General features: G+C 37.3%; 1 protein-coding gene across 1 annotated transcript in view; it reads right to left on the bottom strand.

Annotated features, from left to right (window-relative positions):
• The window catches only part of Cse1l (chromosome segregation 1 like), a 43945-nt gene that overhangs the window by 13938 nt on the left and 10626 nt on the right, over positions 1 to 19381 (bottom strand). Inside the window, exons 2-10 of the mRNA XM_003467714.5 lie at positions 15425 to 15521; positions 14365 to 14507; positions 11263 to 11364; positions 11047 to 11192; positions 10620 to 10710; positions 8169 to 8276; positions 3533 to 3625; positions 940 to 1107; positions 706 to 835 (exon numbers count right to left, since the gene is read on the bottom strand). Of these exons, the coding sequence (XP_003467762.1) occupies positions 706 to 835; positions 940 to 1107; positions 3533 to 3625; positions 8169 to 8276; positions 10620 to 10710; positions 11047 to 11192; positions 11263 to 11364; positions 14365 to 14507; positions 15425 to 15509 (1066 nt within the window). The 5' untranslated portion in view covers positions 15510 to 15521. The remainder of the gene's footprint in view (positions 1 to 705; positions 836 to 939; positions 1108 to 3532; positions 3626 to 8168; positions 8277 to 10619; positions 10711 to 11046; positions 11193 to 11262; positions 11365 to 14364; positions 14508 to 15424; positions 15522 to 19381) is intronic.

The raw sequence follows: 19381 nt of genomic DNA on the forward strand, positions 1-19381 counted from the left end.
TCTAAGTGTTGGGGATTAATTCAAGAATGCTAACTTTTTATCTGGTCATATGAGGATATCAACTATAATATTTAACTGACAAAAGTCATTTCAATGACAAAAGAACAGGGCAGACAGTACCAGAATAAAGATGTGTCCTTAATTTTAAGAAAACACACACAAAAAATAAAACCTCCCACTATATTTTATCCTTAATTTACTCAATCTACTCCAGACTAATAGTTTTGTAACTACTATGATATGAAGCGCATCTCCTCTACTATGTCTTCACAATGGCAAAGACAGAGAGAAGTACAGGCTCTTAGGGCTATTTAACCTTACAACCCCAGTGAGCCTCAACTCGTATATAATTATCACTTCCATTCTCAAGTTAATTATTTGAAAACCACTAATTGCTGAAGTTGAGTAAGAGCCTGTATTTTTCCACAATGTAGAAGGATATATATAGTCTTATCCAGTATTTTTATGAAAACAAAACAACAACAAAAAACCTCTAAGATTATAACAAAGCTCATTACAGAAATACAAAGTGTGCTGCCACATGTTCTGTACTGGTTTAGTGTAAACACGAAATAACTCTAAGTACTTTTTTGTAATTTAAAAATTTAGAGTATAAGAACCAGGTGATTTATTAAGTTTACATTAAAACATTTTCTTAAAAACAGCTTTAATTCCCCGGAAAAGCCTTCACTTTGCCGTGATTACCTCTGAATTCCATGTTAGGCACAATAACCTTTTCACAGATACTTGTCAGCGTGCTCTGGTCCTCAAACAGATTCTTATAGTGAGGCCTCTCACAAACTGAAGCCAGAAACTGAATTGCATTACTTACCAACTGAAATAAAACATAAATAGGAATATTGTAAAGAGCACAGTCAGTGTTTCCTTCTTGAAAGACACAGGGAGTGATTCTTTTCTTTTTCTTTACCATCACCTTACCAAATCATATTTAACCTCTTGACCTGTTGTAACTAACAGATTCCAGATGGCTGTGACAAAGCGAGGCAGGTACCGCTGAAACTCTTCATCATACTTTTGAGCATAGAGTGCAGCATTATCACAAATCTGAGATTTTAAGAGCTCCAATAGGCCAGCTTCCTCTTCATCCTCACATAAGAAAAGAAAAAATTCAACCATTATTTTTAAGGCTATCATAAGTAAAGAAGCAGTTATCACCCCCCTGAATGAGACCTTTTAGAATTTAAACCCAAATAATCTATTACTGTAAACTATATTTGTGTCATCATCCATTTATTCAAGTATTTTAATAATCAGGGGTTTTCTATTTATTAATTATTGAGAGTGGCTCTCAAGTTCAAGCTGAATGGAATTTTTTCTTCTGGTTAACTTACAAAATATTTCCATATTGGATTGAAAATATTTATACAAAAAAGTATCTTCCCCTCTAAAAAAACCGTATCACACTTTCTGTGTCATTTGTGGTCATCATTCAAATATACTAACATGTAGGTGTCCCAGCCTTAAAAAAGCTAATACATTGGATCCTCATAAATAATAACCTGGTTATAAAATATTAAATGGGACTAGGGAGGTAGCCCACAGCATTTGTTTAGCATGCAAAAAAGGCTCTGGGTTTGAACCCCAGAACTATCCCTCTCACCCATATATGTAATTATCTATCTATACATCTATAGTATCTATCTATAATATGTATATTAATAATCCAAGCCAGGGGCCAGCAAACTTGTCTGCAGGCAAATTCCAACTTTTGTTCCCATTTTTGTAAGTATTTTATTAAACAAAGACATGCTCATTTGTTGCTCATTCATACAATTTATAGTACTGTCTAAAGCTGCTTTCATATTATACCAGTTGAGCAGTTGTAGCACATAGATCATACAGCCCTATAAAACTGAAAATAAAACTATTTGGACTGTTATAGAAAAATTTGCCAACCCCTGTCTACACCATGACAGTGATACCAAAGTCCTCCAATTTAGCATAGGGATGCTGCAATTTAGTATAGAGATGTGCTTAACTAGGCTAAGAGCTCCTTTAAGTCTTTAGAAGTAATTTACACTTAAGCATACAGAGAGCTTCAAGGGTAAGCCATTTTCCTACTGAACTAAAAATATTTTATGTAAAGAAATCTTTTTGTTCTTTTTTTTTGTCACTCAGAAAAAAAATGTATTTCACAACAATGATAACTATTCCCTTTCTATATCTTCTATTTACTTTTTCTTTTTTTCTGAGATAGGTCTCATTATGCAGTTCAGGCTGGCCTCAAACTCAGGCAATCCTCCTGCCTGAAACTCCTGAGTGCTGGGATTATACAGGTGGATGCCACTATGCCCACTTCTATATCCCACTTTAAAAACACAATTTCAATTATCATGTCTAATAACATTTCATAAGGTGTTGAATATTTTATGGTTTCTTAGGAATGATATTAAATATATTAATAAGTAAACAAATACATAGCACAGGGTAAGGGCTGTATGTTGAAAAATATGCCTTATAAATCCCAGATCAGAAACTTTTACATATTTTTAAATTTCACAAGCTGTGATTTTTTTGGGGAGAGGGCTGTCATTACAGGAGTTTAAAGTTTTCTTTTTTTTTAATTTATTTTTTGTCTTTTTGAGACAGGGTCTTGCTTTTGCAGTTCAGGCTGGCCTTGAACTCACTTTGTAGCCCAGGCTGGTCTCAAACTCAAAACAATCCTCCTGTCTCAGCCTCCCAAGTGCTGGGATTACAGGCGTGAGCCACCACGCCTGGCTTAGCCACCTCGCCCAGCAAGTTTAAGGTTTTCTTAATGTTTTCAGTGACAAGCAATTACTTTATTTCTTAAACGTTCACAATGTGGTTAAAGTCTTGATTTTAATAATGCAATGAAATATCCTTATTTGTAAATTTTTACTTAGGAGATGCTCGCTCTAACTTTTTTTGCTACTAGGAATCAAACTCAGGATCTTGTACTTGCCAGGTAGATGCTGTGCTACTGAGCTATATCTCCAGCCCCCAATTTTTTTTTAAAACATACCACACATAACCAGAAGACAACACCCAACAGAATCAAATATTACTTGAACTTGGTGAAATTTTATGCATTAGCAATTCAAGCATAAGCAGGTTTTTATAGTACACCAAAAAATTTTTACTCAAAGAAAAAAAGACTAGCCAGGCTTGGTGGTGCACACTTACAATCCCAGCAAGTTCGAGGTCAGCCTGGGCTACAAGTGAGCTCAAGGCCAGCCTGGACTGCAAAGACAGATGTCTCAAAAAGACAAACGAAAGAAAGAAAGCCAGCCAGACAGACAGACGGATGAAAGGAAAGAAACAAAGAAATGAAGGAAGAAAGAAAGAGAGAGAGAGAGAGAGAAACAAGCCAGTCAGCCAGAGAAAAAAAGAAAAAAAAAAAAAAGAAAAGGCTGGGCGTTTAGCTTAGTGGTATAAGTGCCTGTTTGGCAAACTCGAGGTCGTGGGTTCGATCCCTGGTACCAAAAAAAAAAAAAAAAAAAAAAAAAAGAAACAAAAGAAAAGCTAATCCAGTAGCACTTAAAATACTTACATCAGTTTGTAGAAGCTTATTATCCAGTGTCAAGAGGGTATGAAAATTGTTCATCCAAGTTTCCATATTATCTTCAAAAAACTCAGGGAGATCCTAAAACAGAATTACTGACTTTAGACCACGATTAAAATAAATACAGTACTTTAATGAAGTTCCACACTATGTCTTTAATTATTTATGGGGGGTGATCTGGAGACAGGGTCTCAGTGTGTAGTCTAGGCTAGCCTCGATTTACAGTAATCCTCTTTTCAGCCTCTCTGGTGCTGGGATTACAGGTGTGCACCACCACACCCATCCCAAGCATGCCTAATATTCTGTACACAACTAAGGGTCAACTCCCACCTCCTCAGTCTGAAGCATTGCCTTTTGTGATAAGATTTCCTGCTCCACCTAGGTTTGTAGCAGCTGAATAAAACCCTGAATTCTGTCTCCAGTTTATGTTTTCACTAGTTACTTCTTTGAAGTCCAGCGAAGACTGCAGGAAGCTTTTCCTTACCAAGTTCAATGCTTCTGCCCACTTTCCTTTCTACATTGTTGCACTTACTGTAAGATGACCATCAATTTAGACGCCTATGGTTGATGGGTTGATGTCTGTAATGTTCCCTAAAAGTTTCATGTTCTAAAGAGGGGGCCCTTCAGAAGAGGTCTTGTGTGTGGCGGGGTGTTTATGACTCAGAAGGGTATATTCTCATCTCCAGCTTTTCCTCTCCTTGCTTCCTGAGATGTGGATGGCTCCCCCGGACCATGCAATTTTGCCAATGAATTGACTTAACCCACTGAAAAGTGAGCCAGTAGAAGCTTGTCTTCCTATTAAATACAGAAATTTGGGCCAGTGGACAAGGTTGTTGTAGTGATTGGTTTGTGGCAGGAGTTTGGGGCCACCTACTAGACAAGTCCTAGAATATAATAAACAGATCTTGATGTATAATATTGATCAGAGCCCAGACTACAAATGCAGACAGTAAATGCCAGGCTTAGGTGGTTTCAGATGGGAACAAGGACTACACTTGCAGTTGGACTAGGTACACTCTGGCAGAAAATCTGTCTACTTTTCACTCATGTCCTGAGACGTTGAGGCGACTAAGGGAAGGAGATAATCTGGCAGAGAATATTTCAAGGCAATTCAACTTTCAGGCTGTGGCACGGGTACGGTTGGCTGGTTTTAGCCAAACCTACAGTGAGTACCAGAAGCAAATAGCAGAGCTATCTGAAAAGTTTTCAGTTTTCAAGAAAGAAGCATCTCTCAAAGAGGATAAAGGACAGCATGGCTGTTGAGGACATTAGCATTAAAAAGAAACCAAGCACTTTGTACAGGCATAAGATGGTACCTTTAGGACATCTCAAAAATCAGCAAGACCCCACTCACCATTAGGGGCTCTAGGGTGTAAACACTGCGAAGATTCCCCTTGGGCTCCCTGCCCCAAGAGTCCTTTGTAAGACATGATCTAAGAGGGCCAGCCTCTTGCCTTTGTGGGCAGCAGAACTTGGTATCATTCATGTGCTAGTTTTTCAGTTATGGAAAGTGCAAGAATTGTAGAGGCTTCCACTCAGATTTCAAAGAAAGGCTGACAGAATATACCAGGAACATGGAACATGTTCCAAGGACACCATGCTCACATGGTATCCTTGGAGCTTACATTTCATCACAGCTTCCTGCTATATATGCAGTTATAGGATTCAGTTTGCCCTGATGGTTTTTGGCCTGCTTTGTGCCTATTTCTATTCCCTTCCTTTGGGATGAGAGTGTTTACTCTCTGCCACTGTATTTTGGAATGTTTAACTTTCTTTTTTATTTTATGGGGCTCAAAGCTAAGAGTCTGCCGTCAGTCTCACAGGAGACTTTGGAGGTGGACTTTTCAGCAATTCAAGAAGAGTGAAGGCTCTGGCAAATCTTAGAGATGGATTAATGCATTTTGTGTATGGAGATGAATATGAGCTTTCTGAGGCTCAGAGGTGTAATGTTTTGATATCAATCCAAAATGTACTCCCAAAAGTATCACATTCACAGGTACAGCCTAGTCAGAATTAGAGGCCCACTGGGGGTGTGACTTGTAAGACTGTGACCTTGTCCCAGACTGCTTCTGCCTTTGCTTCCTAGCCACCGTAACATGAACAGTTTTCCTCCACCATGCATTTCCTAACTTGGAGCTGGTGCAACATGGATTGAACCCACTAAAACTGTGAGCCAAAATAAACCTCTCCACCTTTAAATTGTGGGTATCAGATATTTTGTACCAGCAACAAGACAAGAGTCAAATTTACTGTCTTATACAGCGGTCAATTTCCTATGGCATAGTACAGTCCTGCCTTCTTGGAAGTATGGGACAAATCATTCTTTTTGATTAACAGTGAAGATTATGCCTCTTGGTTCTTTGTCAAATTATCAAGAACTTAATTTTCCTGCCTTCTCAGAAGTAGAATTCAAAATGAAGTGTAAGCAAAAACAGGGGTCTTCATTTACATATAAATTCCTCAGTGTGTTGTCCAGCTGAATACGGATGTGTGTACTGATGTTTGGGCTGTTCACCTTTTATTTTACCCAAGAGAATTCAATTCTCTTTTGGGGAATACTTGCTCTACCACTGTTGGGTTCAGTCATTGTGAGACTAAGTTCAGTACTGCTATGAACAATAAAAATGCCAAGTCCTTTTATTATCACAATGTGGGAACTGAACCCAGGGCCTCACACATGCTCAGCAAGCATCCCTACCATTGATCTATACTCCCAGCCAATCCCCTTCCCTTTTCTGTAGTATTAGGATTCCAACCCAGGGCCTCTGCACTGAGCTATATTCCCAGACTTTTTATTTTTTAAAATTTTGATACAGGGCCAGGGATTTAGTCAGTGGCATAAACACCTGCCTGGCAAGTGCAGGGTCATGAGTTCCATTCCTGGTACAAAAAAATAAATACATAAAATAAAATAAAATGAAATAAAATTTTGATACAGTCTTGGGGAGTCGCCCAGAGTAGGCTTGAACTTAACCTTCTTCCTGCCTTGGTCTCCTACTGTACTGGGATTATAGGTGTGCAGGATGACACCTAACTATGTTCAGCTTTTTTAAAATTTTAAAACAGCATTTTGTGAAGCAACCAGCTCACCTCCCTGCTAAGCGGCTGTGGTGTGGCAGGCTGTGGCCCCTCCATGGGGAGAACCACCAGTGTCTCCTGAGATCCGTGCCATGTTGGAACTTAGGATGCTGGGAAACCCCAGCAACCAACCCGCCTCCCTGGTAAGTGGCTGTGGTGTGTGGCAGGCTGCAGCCCCTCCAGGGGGAGAACCACCAGCGTCTCCTGAGATCTGCGCCATGTTGGAACCTAGGGTTCTGGTAAACCAAGCAACCAGCCTGCCTACCTGCTTACTATTGTTTTGCTTTATTCTGATTAATGGTACAGCTCTATTCAATATTCTGTTTTGATTAAGTTCTATAATGTGCTGTATTTCATTCTATTTCGCTATACATGATTGAAAGATTATGAAGATAATGAGATACACTGTGATACCTATTACTGTTATCCTGATAACCGGCTATGAAGTTCTGTACCAATTTCACTACACTGTCTCAATTGGCTTTGTTCTGTCTTGTTCTGTTGTATTTTATTACCTTCAAAATAAAAACCAAACAAACAACAACAAAAACCCACAGGGTTTTGCTAAATTGCCCAGGCTGGCCAGAACTTGCAATCTTCCTGTTTCAGCCTCTTTAACAGCTGAGATTATAGGCTAGCATCACTGAGCCTGACCAAATCCTTCTTTTATCTTGATATATAACCTGTCCCTTTCATGGTCCTGCAATCTTAAATCAATGATTCAAGAATAGAAAGAATGCCAAGCATGATAGTACATGCCTGTAATCTCAACACTTTGTAGGCTGAGATGGTAGTTCAAAGCCAGTTTGGGCTACATACATAATGAATTCAAGGCCATCTTGAACTATTTACCAGATCCTGCCTTGAAAAATTAAAACAGAAAGACAGGCAGATGGATGGATTGGAAGCCAGCACATCAATACTAACAAGATGACCAGGCATTTTCTGCAATAACCCTGTGGTCATGTTTCCTGTAAAATGCCTTCAATGTTTACTGCCTTCAAAGCTTAGTACTTCAGCCTCTCTCTCTCTCATACCTTCCAATAAAAACACTTGTTTACAAGCTAATCAAGAATCCCTAACCAAATCTGGTTCCCTCAATATTAATATCCATATAAATGGACCAATAAGAAAGGTCTCAGAAATCTGTTTTCTCTGTGCTTTCAATTTTATTGAATAAGGCTGTACACAAGGTGACTCTCCAAAAGGGTAAGTTAGGATGTCACAAGAGAATGCTACTTATCCTCATGAAACATCTCTTAGTATTTCTAGGAATACTAGAAAACAGAACACTATGAATGAGGTACATAAAGAATAGGGGGAGTTGGGCATGGTGGTGCATACCTATAGCCCCAGATATTTGAAAGAATAAGGTAAAAGGATCACTTAAATCCAGGAGTTCAGGGACAATATGTAAGATAAGTAAGTAAGCAGAATCAGAAAAGCCTTTTTTTCCCCCAGAAAAACAATGCTGTCAAAGTAGTACTTATTCAAGAAGACTATAAATTAGCATAAAAAAGAATAAAAATCAAGAAATAAAACTTACCTGAAAGTTTAAACTGTAGAACAATTTTGAGATAAGAATCAAGGAAGAAAAAAGAATCCTCAGGGCAGAAGCATCATTTGCATGGGTACTACACAGTTCAATAGTGGCCTTGGAAAAAAATTCAGGAAGGAGGTTTTAGTGGGTCACAAACTCAGGATGTTGATTGTTTTTTTTCTTCAGCATACTGATCTTAATGAAAAAGTCTTGCACTAGTTGAGGCTACTCATATTTCTCCTCCAAAATGTATATAATTGTATATAAGCAGTATATAATCACTTAAGAGTATGAAAAATAGGGTAAAGGATATATTTTTTATTTTTCCATAAAAGAACTACTGGAAAATTCAATGTCAGTATTCTGAACTACCTCTGTCCAACTATCTATACACATGCACATTACACAGAACTTTTAATATGCTCTCATTAAATAGTTCCTCTGCCATGTGACATGTATGTTATTTCTGTTCATTATTCTAACAGAGAACAAGTTTAACTATAAAATTTTGTACATACCTATAATTTTTGCAGTTTGATACTCTAGAAATGTATTACACTAAAGCAGTACAGTATGCTATGAGCTTAGGTGTTAGAAGACTTCTTTCCCTTTTTTTTGAGACAGAGTCTTGCTCTGTGCAGGCTGGCCTCAAACTCACAGCAATCCTCCTGCCTCAGGCTTCCAAGGGCTGGAACTGTACCATCACGCCCAGCATGATTTTGGAAACCAGTAATACTACATAATCCACATTCTGTTCCTCATAAGCTGTTATTCATGTGGAATATTACATCAAATAAGCAAGTTAATTTTACTAAACCCCAATCTCATTATGAGAATGCCTATATTATAATGCAGAGTATGAGTTAAGTGAGAAAATATAGCATGTACCAAAAAAGCTATTTTGTTCACACTTGTGTAAAACAAATGTTATTTTCTATACATTAAGAGTTAGAACATATAAATAAAGGTTTTATCAAGTAAACATTACAGTCTACAACAGTAGTACCATTTGTAACCCAATGGATTGGATCAGAGTATTTAAAATACTCTGGCTAAGACTTTTATCATTAAAAAATTTTTTGTTTGGGGCTGGGGATTTAGCTCAGCGACATAAACGCCTGCCTTGCAAGCAGGCAGTCATGAGTTCGATCCCTGGTACTGATCACAAAAAAAAAAAAAATTTTTTTTGTTTCTGCCAATTCAATAGGTGAAAAAGTGACCTCTGTTTTTTTTTTTTTGGTAGCAGGAATCAAACCCAAGACCTCATGCTTGTCAGACAGGCACGGTGGTGTTGAGTTAAATTCCCAGCCAGTAATTTTATTTTTTAAAAGAAAAATGTAAGCTGGATATGGTAGCACCTGCCCATGTCTCAGCATTCTGAGAGACTAGGCAGGAAGAGCACAAATGCAGGCTCAGCCTGGGCAACTTTAGCAATACTGTGAGGACTATCTTGAAATAAAAAAATAAAAGAAATGAGAATATAATACAGTAAAAGATGCTGGGTTTAATCAATTACTGGTACCACAAATAAATACGAATATACATATGTACATACACACTATCAATAACATATGAAAAGCTTTGTACCCATTCTTTATTACTGAATATTGTGGGACTGAAGTTAGGGGCACTCTCAGTGAATTATACTCTCAATTCTTTTTATTTATTGTATAACAATGTCTCACTAAGTTGCCCAAGCTGGCGTTGAAATTCTGCAATCATCTTGTCTCATCATCTGAAAAGCTGGAAGCACAGGTGTGTAGCATCATGTTTGGCTCCAACTTTTTCTTTTTTTAGCTTTATGATCCTGAACCTCTTTTTTCTTATTTGGAAAAGAAAGGGTTTTATTTCAATCTTACAGAATTCTTGCAAAGACCAAGAACATGCCTGGAAAAGTAGCCCTTGCAATACAAAATGATGCAAATTAAATTTCACACACAGTCAAATCAAAATGTAAAAGTTCTTTTTAAAAAGTGACTTTCTTGGGGCTGGGGATTTAGCTCAATGGCATAAGCACCTGCCTTCCAAGCAGGCGGTCATGAGTTCAAACCCCAGTACCGATTAAAAAAAAAAAGTGACTTTCTTCAGAAACACATAGTGCAAGTGAAATAAAATAGTACCTATGAGTTACTTTTAAATAGTCCAACAAAAGTAGGGAACCAATTAAAAAAATAACATGTTGATAATTATTAATTTGTAGAATAGAGTTCCTTATACCACCCTGTTTATTTCTGTTTAGGTCTGAAAGTTTATTTAAACAATTTAAAATGCTTTTTTTTTAATCTTTTCAAGACTGGGTCTCACTAAGGAGTTCAGGCTGGTATGTTAAACTTACTTTGTGGTCCAGGCTGGCTTCCAACTCACAGCAATCCTCCTCCCTCAGCCTCCCAAGATGACAGCTATGTGCCATCAAATCCTGCTAAACAATTTTAATATCATCCAGATATTATTGCATACCTTAAATAGATTCGTCAAAGGCAAAGCAAAGGCATCCAGGACAAGTTTAATTTCAGTCCATAACTCATTTGACTTAAATTCATGACGGTATCTAGAAAATTAATGTAAAGTAGGCAAGTTTAGAAGTTTTACTACTATGTATTCAAGGATAGACGCAAATTTAACATCTATGACTAGATATCTCTGATCAGAGATTTCTGAAATTCAAAGAGAATTCTTGGTTTTCTTCACAAATAAATCAAGACTTAATAGGTAATAGGGTAATGCGATAAACATTCTACTTAAACACAAAGAACTGAGCAGCTTATGTTTTTAATCTAAACTGATCATATTCACAGTAGTAACAATGGTCACAAATATAACTATCCACATAAGCAAATATAACAGAAAAACAATACATTAAAGGAATGAATTTGTACATCAGTACCTTTTAAATAATGAATGTGCTGTACGAAGGACTCCATTAATAACATGGAAATCTCCACTCTGAAAGCGATTCACCATTTCTGTCAGTAAGTCAGGCCATTTCTGAGGGAAATCTTCTCTGCCAATAATGCTAATAGCATCACTTAACTAGACAAGAAAAACTTAATTAGACAAGAAATTTACAAAGGAGTCTACCTAGAAAGCAAGGATGTATTACCTGCTTCTGAATTTGCTCTGGGCTACTAAGCATCAAATGCACTATGTTGGCTTTAATGGCTACTCGATCAGCTTCACAAATTTTGTTGGGTTCATCTTCAATCTAAAAGCAAAATAACAGTAAGCACCATAAAATTCGTACTCGTATCCATGTGAGTATACAAATAAAAGTATTTTTCAATTTCTAAGTTTTCTAAGAAAAACCAGAAGATGGGCATTCCAATTTTTCTCTACATGAACGGGCCACTGACTTCATTAATAATCTGATGTAAGTATAAACCCATTCCCCAAAATAATACACATTTCTTCCCACATGTAAATAATCAACTTCCAGTTGCTAATAAGAATTTGAGTTCTGGACTGAGTGGGTTGCTCAGTGGCACAATGTAAGCTAATCAAAACATGTGGCTAAAAATCATTTACAGGGCCAGGGATGTAGCTCAGCAGCATAAAGCACCTGCCTGGCAAGTGTGAGATCATGAGTTCAATCCCTGGTACCCAAAAAACAAACAAACAAACAAACAAACAAATAAATAAAGAAATAGAAATAAAAAAATCACGTAGACATGCTACCTTAATCCATAACCAATCCAAAGCTTTTAACTGTCACCTAAAAGCAAAGATTATTCCTATGAAAACATTTTCATCTTTACTAATTAGAATATATTCTGGACTACATCACTCAAAGATGTTCTGTAAGTCTTTCTAGTTTTATAAATCAAGAGGAAGGCTAATAGAAGAGATGGACTTTTAAGCAGTCTAAGAGGAAGCAGAGGGATGGACTTTTAAAGCAGCCTTTCTAATATTTACCAAATCACTCCTTCAACACATGTGGCAACACTTGATGAACTATACAAGTTTTAAAAAACAGTATTTATTGCTTTGTAAATTTGGGGGGGCGGTGCTGGGAATTGAACTCAGGACCTTGTGCTTGCCAGGCAGGTGCTGTGCCACTAAGCTATATTCCTGGTGCTGCTTTGCAAACTCTTATACAATCACGACAAGATTCTTTTGTGGGAACAGGGTCTCACTTTGTGGTTCAGAGCAGCCTCTTAACTCATGGTGATCCACCTGCCTTAGCCTCCCAAGTGCCACCATGCCCAGCTAAAAGATTCTAAGAAAAATTGATCAATGTTGTCAATCTTAATACTTTCTATAGTATTATTATCATTATGAAATACTTCCCTGTTTTCTTTTATCATAAACCATGATTTCTTGGCCAGGCATGGTGTGACACACTTGTAACACAAGAATTTAGGGGGTTAAGGCAGCAGGATCACCATGCGTTCCAGGCCAGTCTGGGCTACATAGTAAGTTCAAGGCCAGTGTGGGCTACACAGTGAGACCCTGTCTCAAAGGAAAAAAGTCAACGTTTTTTAACCTAAGCATTGCTGATATCCTGGAGCAAATAATATTCTTTGTTGTGAAAAGCCATCTTGGTTCTCTGTACAATGGACCACAGCATCAGGTCTCTCCTACTACACTCGATGCCACTGGCACTCGTCCCAGCTATAATGTTAGTAAATACGCCAAATGTCCCCTTGCTGGGCAAAAACCAGCCTTACTCTCCTAAGATAGGGAAAATACCTATTTCTCAATATATATATATATATATATATATATATATATATATATATATATATATTTTTTTTTTTTTTTTTGGTACTGGGGATTGAACTCACGACCTCGTGTTTGCGAGGCAGGCTCTTACGCCGCTGAGCTAAAACCCCAGCCCTCAATTTATAATTTTATACCAGTCATTAAACTTATATATATAACTAGAATATACAGCACTTCCATATTCCATAAGATAAAGGGCGAGCAAGGTCTTTTCTTGAAAATTTCAGATCTAAACCAGGCATGATGGCACATGTCTAAATCCTAGCACTCAGGAGACTTAGCCAGGAGGCTCACCTCAAAATTGGAGCTTTGCTTTGTTTTGTTTGTCTTTTTGAGACAGGGTCTCACTATGCAGCTCAGGCTGGCCTTGAGCTCACACTACAGCCCAGGTTGGTCTCAAACTTGCTACAATCCTCCTGCCTCAGCCTCCCAGATGCAAGGATTACAGGTGTGTGCCACCATGCCTGGCGCAGGATTACATTTTGAATAAGGCCAGTAGACTACAAAGTGAGATCCTGCCTCAAAAAACAAACAAACAAAACAACAAATTTTAGTTTATGTGTATGTGTGTGAGACTGGGTCTTGCTATGTAGCCCAGGCTGATCTCAGACTCACAGTGATTCTCCTACCTCATCCTCCTGAGTGCTAGAATTACAGGCATTTGCCACCACACCTGGCTAAAACAATGAATTTTAAACCTAAATTATTTTGCATTCAGCCAAGCATAGTGGTGCATGCCTACGATCCCAGCATGCTAGAAGGCTAAGGCAGATCCCAAGTTCAAGTCAATCTGCCCAACTTAGTGAGATCCTGTTTCAAAATAAAACATAAAAAGGGCTGGGGATGAAGCTCAGTGTGAAGTCCCTCAGTTTAATCTTCAGTACTACAAAGATAAACCAAAACAATCCCCCAAATTATTCTACATTCTACAATTTATTTTTTGAGATGGGGTCTCATATGTTGTTCAGACCAGCTACAAACTTGTAACCATCCTACGTGATCCTGGCGAGTAAGTAGGATCACAGACATGTGCCACTATGCCAGCCTTAAATTTTTAATATGCTATTTTTTTATTTCTGTGAAATTTTTTGGGGAGTACCAGGGATTGAACTCACAACCTCGTGCTCCTCAAGCAGGTGCGTATTCCACTGATCCAAATCCCTGGCTCCTATGCTATTTTTTTAAAGCTTTAATTTTCTCATCCACAACAGAAATTACTTCAGTTAATTCATTTAGACTGTCTCCTAAGAAGTGACCTAGAATTAAATTTTAACTATAAGTATAAAGGAAAGTAAAGCCAAGCCATACAATCTCTAATAACCAATTATGAAAGTAAAAGAATTTGCATGAATTCAAATCAATTAACAGCTTTGGAAAAGGACCTTGTTTAATTTTATCTTTCATCTATACCTACACCTTTTGAGAGTGCTGTTTATATAAATCTTATGAATTTACAGATACAGTGTATTCACTAAATACTTACAATTCTCCAGTTTCTTTTAATATAGTTCTTGAATGTTACTGAAGCACACACTTTGATGACATTATCCTGGGACTTCTCTAGTAATGTTAAAAGTAACAGTGGATAATTCTGATTTCCTTCTACAGATTCAAGAAATTTTTCAGCTGTAAAAGAATTTTCATGTTAGAAGAGTTAAAATCAAAATCATTCCTCTCGTTTATATGAACTACTTGTAGTCTCTGCAAATAATTTTAAATATGATGTTGGCAAAATTTCTTGGAAATTCTAAGAAGATTAGAGGCATTAACTACTTCCCCTTATCCAGGAACACATTAATTATTTAAGCACTAATAGGAAAAAGTTGCTATCACTTAAAAGCAAGGCTCCATATAAATATTCTTATTTTTCAAGCAAAGTTGGAAATATAATCTTGCCAAACAGGCTTGGATTCCCAAAGCTAGCTGGTTCCAAATTATATTTGTCCCTCACCCATGGCATGTATTCACATGTGTTACCAGGTGCCATTTATCTTCACATTTGAGGTTGAAATTCTAAGTTCACATTAGAAGTTTCTAATGGAAACTGATCAACTCAGGAGAGGAAAAAGAAACTCTAGTTTTAAAAGATATGAACTAAATCAGTACTAACAGGAAGATAAAAGAGACCAGTATGAGATTACTTGGTTCACTCATTTAATCATTTTTTAGGCAGTTACTCTCATCATCTCTTTACCTTTAAATATTTAACTCTAAAGTGGGGACGTTTTGTTTTCTTTTTTGTGACATAGCAAGTTTTAACTCAAGTTTCTCAGAAAGATCAAGGGAAAAACATTCTAAACAGAATGATTTTAAAATCTAAGCTGTATTTTTTATGGCAGATGATAACAAATAAAAGTTCTTTTGTTAAAAAACAAAGAATACATCACATATAGCAGTTATAAGCAGGCAATCACACACTGTAAGCTATACCTGAGATCCAAGTGTAAATATTTTTTTCTTTTGAATTTATAACCAAGTAGACTACAGAGATTTCTCTCTCCAGTGCTCAAAGAATGAATCAACCAAAAAGCATTTTTCTTTACCTGGACGTCTGATGGCAGGATCAGGATCAAGGGTTTTTTTCAAATATTCTGTTAGTGTTTGCAAATTTGCATCACTAAGCTCCATTGCTATAAACTCCTAAGAGAACAAAAGAAAGAAATTTGGGTAAGTGGTGACTTGGGAACACAGTGATTTAAATAAATAAGAACACTCTTACATTATGGGTTTTCCTCTCCTTAAAGGTCAAGTATTTATTACGTTTTTGATATAATATACAAGTCTAACTCTTAGCTGAGGTAAAGGCCCAGAAGATAAGCATAACCTTTGGAGCTTAAGACTAATTTTGTCATCAAAGTGAATAAATGTGGGTCTGTCAGACCCATGTTTATTCTTTAGAATATTTCTACTGATGACTATTAATTTTTTTTAGCCATTCTTTTTTTTTTTTTTTTTTTTTTTTGGTACCAGGGATTAAACTCATGACCTTGCACTCACCAAGCAAGTGCTTGAGCCACTGAGCTAAATCCCTGGACCCAGATGACTATTAATTTAATTTTACTTTCTTTCTTTATTTATTGTCTTTGTCCTTTTTATCAGTACCAGGGATCGAACTCACGACTGCCTGCTTGCAAGGCAGGTGCTTATTCCACTGAGCTAAATCCCCAGCCCAACTATTAATTTTAATCTTATAAGTTTTATTACATTAGATAATGAGTACTTAACAGGAAAAACATCACAAAAATATTTTTTAATATTTATTGAATATATAAAAAAAGCATCAAAATTTTCAACATCAACTGGTTTTTGGTATACAAAGTCTAAAAAAGAACATCAGAAATAAAGTACCATATGAAAATACCAATAGCACTCTACAAAAAAAAAATTTACTTCAGTTACCACACCCAAGGCAGTCTGCACACACAACAATAGCATGTTCCATACACAAGCACTGCTTACACTGACAGCACAAGTCTTCCACTTTCCTGGCCTTTTTTAGGACATACTTGATGTCTCAGTGGTCTAGCTGTTTTGTCAGGAGGACCTTACTATATTATACAGTGTGTAGTTAACAGGAACATAAAATATCAATAACAAATTACTAAATTCTTAGTATGAATTGTGCATTCAGAAGAGACATCAACATTTTCACATCAGCTGTGCATTTCCTTACAAGACTTAAAAACATATCAGAAATAAATTCCTATATGAACTACAATGAAAAATACCAATACAACTCCACCATAAAAATAAGCTTTGCTTCAACTGTCACACCAACTGTCAACTTCACATGTGTGAAGAAGGCAATCTTCACACATGACACCTGCATGTTCTATGTACATGTCTTGCTTAAACTGCCAACATGTATGTTTAGCTTTCCTTTCCTATATGGCAATCTAGTCACTTCTCTCTCTCTCTTTCTCTCTTTTTTTGGGGGGCGGGATGAGGAGCTTCCTACATATTGTACAACATGCACTTAGCAGGGAAATATCAATAAAATACAGTATCAAGTATGTAATGACTGCTTAGAATAGACATCAACCTTTTCTTTTCCTTTCTTTTCAGACAGGGTCTTGTATAGTTCAGGCTGGCCTTGAGTTTACTATGTAGTTCGGTCTGACCTCAAACTCATGGTGATACTCCTGGCCTCAATCTCCCAGGTGCTGGGATTACAGGCTGCACCACCATGCTCGGTGACATCAACATTTTCAAACCAGCTGTTTATTTTCCTGTACTTTCTTATAAGGCACAGTTGATATCTTTTTTTGTTTTCCTGTTGTCACAGTAGGTATTTTTTTCGGTACCGGGGATCGAATCTCGACTGCTTGCTTGCAAGGCAGGTGCTTATGCCGCTGAGCTAAATCCCCAGCCCCGACAGTAGGTCTTTGTAGTGCTGCACCTGCCTGTTCACCTGTCAGCTCACCAGTGTACTGTACAATTTTTTTACACAGTCCCATGAGCAGGAAATTTTTATTTTTCCTCTGTTGTAATGTCCTATGAGCTCTAGTCCCAATCTAAGAAAATTTCTCTGATATTTTGCATTTCTTATTTTTTATAAACTATCTAATTATTTATGCCACACGTTTAGAATTGAGTAAAACACAACAACTGGCCAATGCTTTTTGTTTCAAGTGACATCATAGCTACTGTATAACTTATCAACAACATCTACTCCACTTTTGGTTTTGTTGCTGAAAGTTTCCATCTCAGGCTTCTATTTCCCTATCAATATTTCCATTATGGTAAAATGTTGACATCAGAAGTACCAGTTTGCTTCTCTCTGCCATATACAAGCCCAAGGTTTTATCTTTCTGACATTCAAAAACTGTACAATTCTCTGTTTTGAAACTGCAACCTTTCGTTTGAAATTTCTGCTGTCTCTGTGTACAGTTCCTGTGCTGATCAATTTGTGCTCTGTTAGCAAATGTAACATCCACTGGAAACCGGTAAACCAAATGTCAGATGTCACATTCAGATTAGTTTGGGAAATGGGAGCAGCAAGTCTGTTCAACATTATTTGGTTTATTACTATACAAACAAGGAGCTAATGGCTGAGTCCCAGTATAAATGTATAAATTTTAAAAAATGTCTTCTAATATACCTTCAATGGCATAGATTTTTATCCTGTATTTTGATCCATTGCTGTTGCATGTTCTACATTCCTGTGATCACCATGAGAAATCTGCACCAAGTACAGCAGACTTGGGAATGTTTTCAGATCAGCTAGTAAGGTGTCATAATAAATACAGTTTTGAATATGGCTTTTAGTGCATACAGAATGTTTTACTTGCCAGGCATGGTGGCACATGCCTGTAATCCTAGCACTTCAGAGGCTGAGGCAGGAGGATTGCAGTACATTTAGGGCCAGCCTGGGTTACATAATCAAGTTGTGGCCAGCCTGCCCGACAGCAAGACCCTGTTTTAGAACTTTTGCTTGCATTTCAGCCTTTGCATATTTCACAGCATCTTCTAGCATTTCAACTGTTACAATTTCCAACACTGAATGGCATTGCTGGTCAATATGTTTCACCCCTGCCAAAAGCTTCACTATATTTTCAAAAGCTTCATTATGTTTTTGAACGTAGTTCTAACACTGGATACTTCCATTTGGTTGCATGACCATTTCAACATGTAAAATATATATTCACTTTGCTGTTTTCTTCAACATTTGAATCAAGGAGATCTGCATTCCCTGTGCCCAAATCAGTTGCTTCACTTCACCATCACAGGAACTCTGGCTCACACGACCAATGTCAAAATTGTCACTGTCATCGTCACCATTATCATCATACACCTACACCACTCTTCTGTTACAAAAGCACGTATTTTATCATAATGGATCATCTTCATCACCCATGCATCAATAATCTGATGATTCACTTTTGACCTCCTTCAAAACTTGCAAAACTCCAAAACTTGTGCCATTGTACTGAACTGAGCTACTTCTACCAGAAAAATCAAACGCTAACTTTTTTTAAACAAATATGGAGTGGTGTGGATCTACTGAACCCTCTGTGATGCTCAGGTAAACGTACACAAAACCAGTTAGCTGGAGCATAAAGGTGAGTCCATCTCATTTTGACACACACATGCATGCTCTTCATTACACCAAGTAGATAACCACACAGATTGCTTCCTCTGTCCCTCGGGAAAGGTAGTACTGGATGAAATAACAGCTGGGTTAAAGTACAAATTTGCAGTAGAAAAGTAAGGGACTGGCTGGGGATTTAGCTCAATGGCATAAGTGCCTGCCTTGCAAGCATGTGGTCATGAGTTCAATCCCCAGTACCCTCACACACAAAATAAAGAGAAGAAAAGTAAGGAATGGATCCATTGGACCCAGGGTTATACCTAGCAGGGTAAGAGAAAAAAAGGTACCAGGCACAGATGACACATGCCTATATCCCAGCACTAGGGAGGCTGAGGCAGAAGGATCTTTGTGAGTTAAAGGCCAGCCTGAACTGCAAAGTGGGACTCAGTCTCAAAAAACAAAACAAAAG

Source organism: Cavia porcellus, unplaced genomic scaffold (genome assembly GCF_034190915.1).
Source record: "Cavia porcellus strain 051 isolate PalLab524CR breed Dunkin Hartley unplaced genomic scaffold, mCavPor4.1 scaffold_5, whole genome shotgun sequence".
In the NCBI taxonomy this organism is placed as follows: Eukaryota; Metazoa; Chordata; class Mammalia; order Rodentia; family Caviidae; genus Cavia; species Cavia porcellus.